The following is a 12729-nucleotide window of genomic DNA, read 5'->3' on the forward strand; positions in this document are numbered from 1 at the left end:
TCTCTGCTGTAGCACTTATACAAATACTATAATAACAGTTGGAAAATATTTTAACAACTTTATGGTAATCGAAAGAAGCAAAAGAAAATAGTTCTAAAAGAATCCGATTCGTAAAACCATCAAATAAATTCCATTATGTCGTTCAGCTCTTGAAACAAGTAGGAAAAAATGATTAGATAAAGATAATAAATCATTTCGGCTACCTATTATAACACATTTATTGCTTCTGAGTATCAATTTATAGACACATAATTTAATTTAAAAAAATAATAATAATATTAACATGAACCAGACAATATATTGTATCAAAAACGGAGACACATTTTCAACTTTTAACTACGTTTAAAATACATTTATAGGCGATGCCTCAAAAATGGTGGTCGGTTTTCAAAAAACGTATTGAAAAAATTATTTTTCAGCCTAGTAAATTAGTCCTTGATCATTGACATAATAACCGATAGTTCATTATTTGTATCGCGATATAATGCATACTTCATTAATATATATAACAAAGTATTTGTGGTGTATAGTGTTCCATTGAGGTCGGTCGGTTGGTTGGCGGAGACTTTTACGGCTTATCGAAACGCGCAAATTATTATTATGTCGACGACTTTTTCGCGGGTTAATCATTTTCGCATGTTTCTTCTGTGTCTTCCGCCGCCGGTTTGCAAGTGATCCGCGTTTCTTGGCATGCGAATGTTGTGTTATTACAATGTAGGTAATATGCGTCGAGACGAGTTTTGATTTTCGATTAGGATTTCTGAGAAAAAGCATTTTGGATTTAATAATAATAATAAGCGATAAGCGATATAATAGTGAACTCTAAGATATTATTATTATTTATTCTGTTATAGTATTATAATATGGATACGTAATATTCGAAACTAATTCATAATCACTTAATCGCCAACGGTTTTAATATTATCGTATAAACGACCATATGGAACCTACTAAGTACTGATTACTATAAGACTGCTGAAGCCATGTATTTATTTATTTTTTTTTCTTACATATTTTCTGTAAAAATTAGTGTAAATACAGATAAGAAATAAAAAACTAGAATTTGAAAATAAGTTTAAATAATGAAAAAAATATGTGAATTATTGGGTGGTAAATACATCATTATTATAACATAGTTACATAATAAGTTACTTGTAATTAACAATAGTTTTCATAGGTTTTTCACATGGAAATTATAGGTGACAATTTCCAAACATTTTCGTACAACAATTATACCTGAGTATTATCAATTAATCATAACGAGTTCGGTTTGATTTTGATGAATAATTTATATTAGTAGAAAATTTCCTCCCAACTTATATGAACAACATTCAGTTTTATAAATTACATTTGCAGTACTAAAGTATAAATACACAAGACAACGAAATAAAAAATCATATTATTTGATTAATGACAAAAAAAAGCGTGCAATTTTAAAAGAACAAAACAAAAAAATATAATATTGAAACGATTAAAAAAAAAAAAAAAAAAAAAAAAACGATAGTAATTTTAACGAATTTTCAAAACTAAAGTTTAAAATGTTTCCATTGTAGTTGTTATAATGTAGGTACTAAGACCACCGGATAATTTCGATCTATACCTATACCTTGAACCATATCATGGTTATTACTTATTACGTAAGGCAAACATGATTATACAATTCATGTGAAATGCTCATACATTCTGTAAATGAAAATTAGATGAAGTCGTAAAATCAAAGAGCTATACAATTTTGCTACATTAGAAATGAGAATTTCAAATATAAAATATGATACAATTATGATTTTTAAATTGTTTTAAATTTTAAAACGTGATTTTTTAGCAGAAAAAAGTCATCGTGTAGATTTACGTCGGTTTAAACTTAAAATTTCTGTTTTCATAACAATGATTATCCCTGTTGAACAGAGTACTTTTATAATCGATTCATCCAATAAGAAATTATTATATTTGTTAGTACTACTGGGCAAAAAATGTTCAAATTCAAAATTTACTTTTATCATAACATATTCTTATAATTTTTCGTCAGAAAAAATAAAACAAATTACGTTGTTCGTATTGTTTTTTGCTTTTTTATTTTACCCATAATTATTTTATGTTTTATCGCAGAAAAAAGTATTATAATATTATCAAGTGAATATTATTTTGCTGAACAAAACATGGCTAACTTAACACGGGCACACAGTTTTGTGTATCAAACACAGGACCATTTATTGAAAATGTTGAAGAATGAACTAGTTTTTGGTGAGTATCACTATGGTGCAAATATTAATTGTTCCACTTCCAATATTCATTCACCATAAACTATCGATATTTTTGTAAATAATTTGTCTGTAGATTATATTGATATTATTATTTTATTAAGTCTAAGATACTATATTAATGAACAATTATTTTTGAATAGATGAAGTGGTCGATTCGTGGGCGTTCATGAGTACGCCATGGTCAGTACTATCGATTTTGTCTGTGTATTTGTTTTTCGTTTTAAAAGTTGGACCAAATATGATGGAAAACCGGAAACCATATAATATTAAAAACGTGATGCTTCTGTATAACGCAATACAAACTCTCTATAATGGATGGCTTGTGATGTGGGTAAGTTGTAAATTTTCGGTTTATCTAACGTCTATAACAATAAAAAACATAACAATGGATTAATTTAAAATATCGTTTATATTATATGTCATGATATCGAATAGTATTTGTATTGATTTGATTTTTATATAATCATATTTAAAAAAATACTTTTATCTATACGATCACGGAATGTTATATTATTTTAATTAGATATACTTTATTGTATATATTTACTTTTAGTTATTGGCGTAATATAGTATTGTTAAAAATATGTTGCGTAAAATTATAAGTTAATTTAAGTATTTAAAATTTACTTTAATTTTAATTTTTAGTTAATTACATATCACTTAAATTGTGTAATTCTTAATATCAATATATATATATATGTAAATGATAACTCAAGTATATTGTTTACAAAACATTAGTTAAATTAAATAGAACCATGTATTTTAAAATATATTTCAACTATATGTAACAAAAAAAAAAAAAAAAAACGGATCCCAATAATAACCAATAAAAAAAAAATTTTATTCATAAAAGTTACTGCGATAATCAATGTTGCCTTAAAACAATCACATGATAAAATATACTGATGTGTCAATGGTTATGTATATTTCCCAAAAGATTTAAATTATATAGATCACACACATATAATCATATATATAGATAATTCTCAGTTATTCGTTATATTAAACTTAAATAACAGTAAGTTAAATTTCTATTCAACTTAGTGGACTAACATAGAAGATCCAAACCCAAGACATAGTTTAGAATTTCTTATTAACACCCATAATCATCAATCTGTACTTAAATATAATTATACAAAACATGAAGTAGATCTGAAAACGATATTAGCATATACCGGGGGAACTATACGAGTAAAATAGTTAATAACTTAGTGATAATTTTTTTTAAACTACCTGATGATTGTTATCAGAAATTATTGTGACATAAACGCAATGAAAGCATCACAGAACGCTTAAGAAATTTTCACGGGAATTAGTATGCTCGTGAGACCAAGCAACGCGATACATCAGTTAGTGGTCAGTCGGGTCAGGTATGAAATAACCACTTTACAACGTATGTGGGTTATGAGTCAACGATTGTTGTACAATTGAGGATTATTGTACCAATCAAATTAATTTAATCACACTTCGTGATTATGAGAAGAAAGGCAGAGTGTTTAGATAGACGAATACACACATGGATATTATTCGGTTGGAATAATTAAGGCTAAAAGACTTTTAGGATGGGTGCAAAACTCAAGAGATAATGATATTTTATAGGTGTCTCTTGACATATTTCCAAGTATCGAATAAAAATGGAAAACAAAAAGTAAATGAAACGACGTGATGAAGACCACAATCAAATCAATGGGAAACAGCAGTCTGAATAAATTTTAATTTCAATAAATCTTAGCGCCATATGAGCTATAGCAACTATTATTGTATCTTAACAATGGTCAATTCAAGATGAAAAACCAAAAATCTCTATTTACTACGAGTATCAAGAAAACGCTGACATTCAGAATAGACAAAATTGCATGTTTTGGATCACAGATGTAGTTGGATCCATTCCAAAAAATCCTAGAATTTGATATAAATCATATAATTATTGACAGTGCTTGCAACATATTCACTCGGAAGATTTTTTAATTCACTACGAATTGCATTGATTAACGTCTGAGATGCAAATACCAGAATCATTTTAGGTTTAAAGGATTTTAAATCAATGAACCAAATGTACAAATGTGTTTGTTATATTATAATTTGTTATGCTAATATATGTATACGTGTTATAGCGAAATTAATTAATTGTTATAACCGGTTGTGCTACAACATCTATACAAACTAGATAAGTTTATATAGTTTTATATTATTAGTTGATTAGAGTTTATTATTATTATTATTATTTATTAAAGTTTATTGAATTTGATGATGAACAAATATATACTACGATTATGTTTAGTGTTAAAAAACAATATCAATTGTTATTAACATATTACATATAATAAATAATCAACTATATTTTGTATTCAGTGATAGACACTAAATTAATAGTCTTAACCCAATTAATTTAGAAATTATTTTCTTTTTTTATACACATGATTTTTCTTTTTTGACAAATTAATCCAAAAATTCATAAAGACATAAGCCATTATACTCCGAAGTAATATTTTCATGTATTCGTAATTATTTTATTATATAATTTGTTATGTAATACGTAGTCTTATTTAGTTATTTGTTTTATAATATGTATTTATTTCTATACATTTTTACCAATTTCGTAAATAATACAATAAATCCTTTTACAGTATCCAGTATTCAGAGATACCTCAAAAAATGTATTTCACTAATGACAGGCGCGTAGCTAGGGGGAAATTTTACAGGTGTAGTAACACCCCCCCCCTTTGGCCTTGTTATAATTAAATCTTATTAAGGTAAAAATTCTTCATAAACCGTGATGAAAACCTTTTTATCATAACGAAATAAATACCAATAATGTAAAGCCGGGATCCGACTTCTCATTACACCGTTTTGTCTAGTAAATCAAAGTCGTAGTTTTATGTTGTATCATACACAATATAAAATAGGTACATATGACAAAAATGTACATTTGAAATGTTAATAATATATTTAAATACTTCCTCATAGAATAGTACATTACACACGAATATATATTCATGTGTAATGTACTAATTTGTTTGTATGCTTATACAATTAAGTATACGTAAAGTAATTATTTTGTTGTGTATAATTTTGAATAACACCCCTCCTCTTTTAAAATACCTAGCTACGCACCTGCTAAATGAAGTGTTACATATAAAATTCCATTAATTTTTTTTTTTTTGTTTGTTTTTTGTTATTAGTTCTTTACTACACCTGGAGCAGTGGCGTATCAGATAAACCATATATGTCACCCTCTGCCTCGAAATCTCAACCAATTTCTTGTACATGAAGTAAGATTATATTTATTATTAAAATAAAATTATTTATTATTATTAAATAATTTCTTAGCCTTAAAAAAATATGCACTAATCTAGTTTTATTTTACATTTATAATTAAGGAAGAGATAAAAAAATTTCTGCCATCGTTTTATTTGTATTAATCAAATATATTATTCGTGTTTAATATTATTTCATAATTTTATAAACATTATGTAAATGTGTTTCAGTTGAACAAAGGTTCATGGTACTTTTTCCTATCCAAAGTAATTGATTTGTTGGACACTGTAAGTATTCTAAAAAAATTCTTATATTAAAAATTACATTGAAATAATACTATATTATAGATGATTGTATTTATTAAGCACTATATATATAGAGAGAGCAAATGTTTTAAATCAATTGAGACTCGACGATTGAGTCAAATACAATGATGGGTGAACGGTATTTCTGTATAGGTTTTTTAAATTGGAAACCAATGTGGCATTGTTTTCAAAAAAACGATTCTGAGTGAAGAGGTTGAGTGGATAAATTTATATTTTTTAATATTATTGATGTAGTGGAAGAAATAAAGATCTTAATAAAGCAGGTTGAACTTTTAATATTCTAACCATCATCTAAAAAGAGTATAAAAAATTTGGAAAAATATAAAATTTCAAGTGCCTATTAACATCACTAATTTCATAAAAATATTTCAAAACTATGAAATGTTTTTAATAAAAAAAATTATTATTGTTTTATAGAAATTCTTTGAAATACCTCATTTTGTCAACTTTTATTTTATCAATTATAGTATATATATACATATCTATGAGGAACTTTAAAATTTATTTTCAAACCAAAATTATTTTGATGGTATTTTCGAAAGAAAGCTAAGAAAACATTAAACTTAAAATTTTTTATAATTAATATTAAATATGTCATGTCTCTATGACAATTATTTTTTGAGTAACAATTAAATGTTGTCGAAAACCGGTATGCCATTAATTTTCCTGTATTTTATAAAATTTCATGAGATTTTCACTATTATTGAGAAAACTGCCGGGAAATTCGTAAGATAATCCCTTTTGAAAATACCAACTAGAAATAATTTTTTAACAGTAATCTCTTATGATTGTGATTAATGGAGCACTCTCTGATAGAAATCATGTACGCGGTTAAAAAGAAACACACATTATAGTCATACCAATGAATTCCTTCTTTCATTGAACAGCTAAAATAAATATTGTCATCGGTTTATCGAAATAGTATTATTCTTATACATTGTAGTATAATAATAATGATATATCCAAAAAAAACGCACGATCGGCTTTTGAATTGAAACATTTGGAATACGCAAAAAGTCGAGTAATGATGTGAAAAAAAAAACATATTATTCTAGAATTCAGGTGAACGTTTTTGCTTTTTATTCTTACGATTTCCGTTTCCGTTCGAAAATAAGCGTACGGTTTTTTAGCATCGCGTATTTATCACTTTATTTCACCAAGGTTGGTTCGAACGTTATTTTCCCAACTTTTGCCTTGTAGTTGCACCATTGCATAATAATATTTTAAAATTCCGTGTTACCGTGTATTGTGTAGCAACGCTGAACTCTCAGAGATAACAACACGTAAAGTAGGTATTTGCAAATGTCGATTTAATATTCCTCGAAGCATCTGCCCGCAAACTGTCGGTATAATTTTTTGTTTCACGCAGAGGCGTAGAAGTAATTTAATACGTAATATTTGTTCGTCTGACGACGGTATTCGTTACGATTTGTTGTGCATCAGTATTATAATTACGTATCGCAAACCTTATGATGTTTCTATGTTATTGTATAATATTATGCGTGCGCTCAAAGCTCGTAAATTCCCAGCGTAAATCGGTTTTCAAAACAACTACCTTTACGATAATATGTCATTGAAAATGTGTTTACCGAATTTCTCGTAATCTATTTCCGCGTGGACTCGTGTTTCCGTATAATAATAATTTTTATAATAATATGACCACGACGTTCGGGCATTCTTCCTACCACGTTTGATTGGCCGTTAAATCCATTAAATATTTAATTTATCGTCATTATTGTTCGCCGTTCGTTATCCGCACGCCTACTGCGAGCGCTACCCACACCACAGCCGCGCGAGTCTTCCGCGTTAAAAACCGCACCGTCCCCACGGTGGTATCCTTGTTCACAAATTTTCTCTTCTCTCGTTTGTCCACCGTAACGCAACACTGGACCCCGGTATTTCCGGTATCTTCGGTATCCCTGGGTTCAAAGCATGATGTTTTGCGATTCCACGAACGCTGCGAGATTCCTACAGGGGCCCACGTGTTACACAGAACGAAACCAAATGCACACGATGCAGATTCGTTGTAGAGCGAAACGAGTGTAAAACGTATTTGCAGAAGGGTAAGAATGCGAGGGATGTTTTCAATAGTTAGGGCTCGAGTACCGTGAACGTATAGTACTGTTGTTCTTACGTCAAACGCGCTTGTTTTTGCGTTTGAAATCATGATACGACTTAATGTGACCGTAATGATGTACATTTGTTTTTTACGCGACTGTTACGTTTCAGGTGTTCTTCGTCTTGAGGAAAAAACAGTCACAAGTATCTTTCTTGCACGTTTACCATCATGTAAACATGGTAATCACATGCTGGGCCTATCTGAGGTTCATAAAAGGTAAAGATTATTATTGATATTATTATTAATTTTTTTTTTTTACGTAACCGTCATGTTTTACGACGAAAGTTAAACTTGTGTATCATGAAAACCGTGATAACAATAAACATGAAATCATAACATCAGTATTGTACATAAAATACATTTATATTTAATTCCGACAAACGTACATCGTACGTGTAGTCACATTTACGGTAATATAACAAACTCGGATTCTGGCTGAAGAGAAAAATTCTAACACGGTAGTTTTCATTTTTATTTACTTATTTATTCATTTAAATAGAAAACAGATTTGAACTGAAAAAAAATATAAATTATAACATTTTCCGAATGCCGTATCATTTCCCCCAGAGCATTTCCATTAAATTCGCCACTGTTCACACGACAAATTTGAATTAACTCGTTCCGCATATGGTTTAGATATCGCGACTTGGCCACAAGGTGAAATGAATCGGTATCCGTCCGTTGGTGTACAAGGTTCTTCTTTTTCTCCGGACGTGTTTTTCCTGTAGAATATTTTTCCCGAACATTTTTATTTGAAACACAATAAATCGTATGCACCATACACCATTTATATACTTTAACATTATAACTATTGAGTCATAACTGCCACCAGGTATTTCATCAAGGGGTGCATCATACATAGTATATGCACTGATTTCTAAATAATGCTTAAATTATTTAAATTAAATACGTTTTAAAATTGTATAACATTATAAAGCTATTTTTGTTTTTTTCGATGGCCACAAAGTAATAATAGCTTCTATCTTACATTTTTTAATTGTTTTCTTTTTTCTTTAAATCCATGAGGATGTAAGTGCACCCCATTGCATCTCTCTTACGGCACTAATGTATTGAGCTTCAGTACAGAAAAAAAAAAACACTTTATGCCATACCAATATTAATGTTCTTAACTTATGATTAGAATCAATTTGTTCCCATCAAAATGCGAACTCATAAACCTCATTAACTACTGATAAATGTTTGTAACTAGATATATTTAAATAACTTTTTCTAGTTTTGAACTTCTAATTGAATTGTGTACTAGTTAGGAGAGTATCTGGTACAATATTTCCTTTGAGTCAGTTATAATATATAATTGATATCATAATTGTTTATAATTCAAAATGTATTACCTTTATGGTTATTCGAATAATGATTTCTGATTTTTTCGGAACCTTCGATGTATCATAGGTATTTACATAAAACCATAAAATTATTTATATAAAATCATTCGAATGCGTGTGCTTGTATTTGTGTAGGTGCGTGTATGCATCATTTATTATTTTATACTATATAAAATACATGCCAAGGTTGCTTCATAATGCGTTTAGTTTAGAACTTTAATATACATTATAAACAGTGCCGGATCAGTCTTAGGAAGCCGGAATACAAATACCAACTGAGGGCCCCAAAAATAAATTTCCTTAGTATATACCATATCTTGGTTTAAAATTAATTTAATTTAAGAGTAACAACATAAAATAAAAAAATATACGGGACACGTAATAGTGATAAAAAAAAGGCAAATTTTAATGTTAGATTTTTGTTTTGAGGCCCCAGTTTAGCCCCTGTACCCCCGCTAGATCTGACAATGATTATGAACCCTACATACAACTATTTAAAATAGCATAATATATTATAATAACAGTGATATTATTCAACAATTTTTTTATTTGCCTTTTCAAAATATTTAGTTTAAATTTATTACTCGAACATCTTTAAAAATACCAAATCTGATGATAAAATTTCTAGACCAGTTCTTCTTTTCACTTACAATCTAAAATAGCATTGAAATATCTACTCTAAATGAAAAAAAATACCACATAAATCAGCAAATATGTACACAATCATGTAAAAAATTCTGTAAATATATTAAACAAAATTAATTTATTCTAACGCTAAGGAAGAAATGTATTTATAAATAAAATAGTTCAGGATAGATATATAAAAACAAATGTAAAACTAAAACGTTTCATATAAGTTACCTACAAACAATGTCAATTCTATTAAAAATCACTGACATTAAATTTGAAATTATCAAAGCGTACATATGTAGATTATGACTTTAAAGGTTAAATATTATGTGTAACTGCGATGAATGTTTCACTCAACAAATAAATGTTCATCAACTACGTCGATAAAGAAATTGTAATCTAATTAACAACACCATAGAAATTCTCAAAAGCTGCACAAAAATGATTTGAGCGATGATATTTTAACGATATTTTTTTTGGAAATAACATATAATTATTTTCAAATGTGTAATTTAATGTAATGCAATTTTTGATTTCGTTAACTACTGTTGATATTATTACTTATTTATGTAAAATAGTATTATTGAACGAACATTACAAAGTGTAATTTCGTCAAATAAATACAGAAATGAGAAAAAACAAAAGTTATAATCAATGACTCTTATAATGTACTTGTTAAATATTTTTTTTTCTTAGGAGAACAACTGTTATTAGCTGGTCTCATAAACTCGTTTATTCACACGGTTATGTACAGCTACTATTTCCTGTCGGCTTTGGGTCCCCATATGCAAAAATATTTATGGTGGAAGAAATATTTAACCCGTATGCAAATCGTAAGTTCAAATGCTTAATATTATATTCTTAACCGTTCTTGAATATAAAACCATAATATTATGTTAATCAATAATTACCTTATTTTAGATTCAATTCATATCGATCATGGTATTTAATGTTGGTTTATACGCATTTAGCTGCACTATTCCTAAGCTATTTATGATGTACGTGCTTGCTGACCTCTCCTTGTTTTTGTATTTGTTTTTAATGTTCTACAGAAGAACGTATGAAACAAAACACAAAGGAAAAGAACATACAAACTAAAAGCTCAATAAAAAAAAAAAAGAAGAAGATTTAAGAATGGTGATAATTGATCGCCAGGTCTATATTATTAACTTTATATTTTTCGAAAAAATGTGATCTATTTTTTAACATTTTTTTTTTTTTTTTTTATTCAATGTTATAAATTTGACAATAGCTTGATTTATTTTAGAATAAGTAAAACTAATAGAACGTTTCTAGATATACTAAATTAATCAGAATCAAACTGAATGAAAATTATTCATTGATTGTGCACCACATGGTAGTTGTTATATTAACAACAATAATGTCTTACAAAGAAAATGTTTATTTTTTCACCCAATTACATAAAAACATTGTTTATTATTAATTAAACATAATTAAATATTTAATATTCACGCGTATAATGTGATCAGTTTGATTAAGATATTTAAAACTATTTTTCTCTTTCCCACTATTATGTTATTATTTTGTTAATGTAATATCGATGGATAATAACGAAGACCAAAACACTGTTTGCAGAAAACTTATTTAAATTTTTTTATGGATACCTTTTTTAATTATATACTTCCATATATTATAAATAATATGTATAATATTGTATTATGGTTATATTATTATGACTTAAAATTTAATCATGTATTTTATTTTTATATTTACCATTAAATCCATTTGAATTATTTCAAATGTACAATAATTTATTATTTAAATTCACATATTTATCTTTTTAAAAATTTGAAAAAATTCGATATAAATTTTAAAAATTAATTCAAACACGTGTAAACAATTTTAGTTTCATACATTTTTTTTCCATAACAATACCATTACTCTGAATAAAATTACTTATTATAAGAAATAAATCACATTAATTTACATATTTTTTTTTTAAATACAGCCTTTATTAAAAAGGAATACTAAATCAACTCTTTTGATTATACTCTGTACATGGCTACATTTAAACTATCATACTACTACATATAAGATAATTGTGTAACATAAATTCAATTTTTATAATGTTTGAAAGTATTTGAAATACTTTTTAAAAGTATTTGAAGATGGTTTAAAATCCTATTTCTATAACTATTTTAAATTCAAATAGTTATAAATAAAAGCATTTTAAATGTTGAGTACAGTACTCGGAATACTTTTAAAAAGTGTTTATTATAACACTAATTAATTAATTATTATAGCTGGTATACAATACTCCATTCCGATTCATAACTGAACTATATACTTATAATGTAAAATAATATAATGCTTATTATTTTTTTAACAACAAATTTTATACGATATTATATAAATACACATAGCGTCCTTTAGTATTCAGAGTTAAATTAATAGTTCTTATAATTCTGACAATTTTAAAAGCTCAATGCTATGGAATGTTTTTATGCAAAATTATATTATAGTTGTAAAATGTTTTTTTATTTATTTTATTTTATAGTTTTGTAAGTTACCAGTTTACATTAATTATATCAAAACCCAACGATTTGATGGTTTAAAAAAAATAAATAACGCAAATCATATGAAAAGGGAAAATTTTATTATTGTAATTAATTATTTGTTACAAATGTAAAAACGTTTTAAAATCCTTATATATATTTATGTTATAGCAAGACCCTATAAGTAATTATTTTATAGTGTTACTGTAAAAATCAAATTATTGGCTAATATATTTATTTATGTATTTAATCAATTGTAAGTAAATAATATTTAAG

At 26.9% G+C, this 12729-nt stretch overlaps 1 protein-coding gene across 4 annotated transcripts in view; it reads left to right on the plus strand.

Annotated features, from left to right (window-relative positions):
- Positions 1-11550, plus strand: part of LOC112688094 (elongation of very long chain fatty acids protein AAEL008004-like) — a 37238-nt gene extending 25688 nt beyond the window's left edge. For 2 of the 4 annotated variants that reach the window (XM_025561110.1, XM_025561111.1), the window contains exons 4-10: positions 2107-2241; positions 2402-2592; positions 5444-5533; positions 5750-5806; positions 8075-8180; positions 10634-10770; positions 10859-11550. In XM_025561110.1, the coding sequence (XP_025416895.1) occupies positions 2107-2241; positions 2402-2592; positions 5444-5533; positions 5750-5806; positions 8075-8180; positions 10634-10770; positions 10859-11035 (893 nt within the window). In that variant the 3' untranslated portion in view covers positions 11036-11550. The remainder of the gene's footprint in view (positions 1-2106; positions 2242-2401; positions 2593-5443; positions 5534-5749; positions 5807-8074; positions 8181-10633; positions 10771-10858) is intronic. The other 2 variants (XM_025561113.1, XM_025561112.1) reach the window with 2 other exon arrangements.
- The last annotated feature ends 1179 nt before the right edge of the window (positions 11551-12729 follow it).

The sequence above is a fragment of the Sipha flava genome, unplaced genomic scaffold (genome assembly GCF_003268045.1).
Source record: "Sipha flava isolate LNK unplaced genomic scaffold, YSA_version1 378_pilon_pilon, whole genome shotgun sequence".
NCBI classification, from domain to species: Eukaryota; Metazoa; Arthropoda; class Insecta; order Hemiptera; family Aphididae; genus Sipha; species Sipha flava.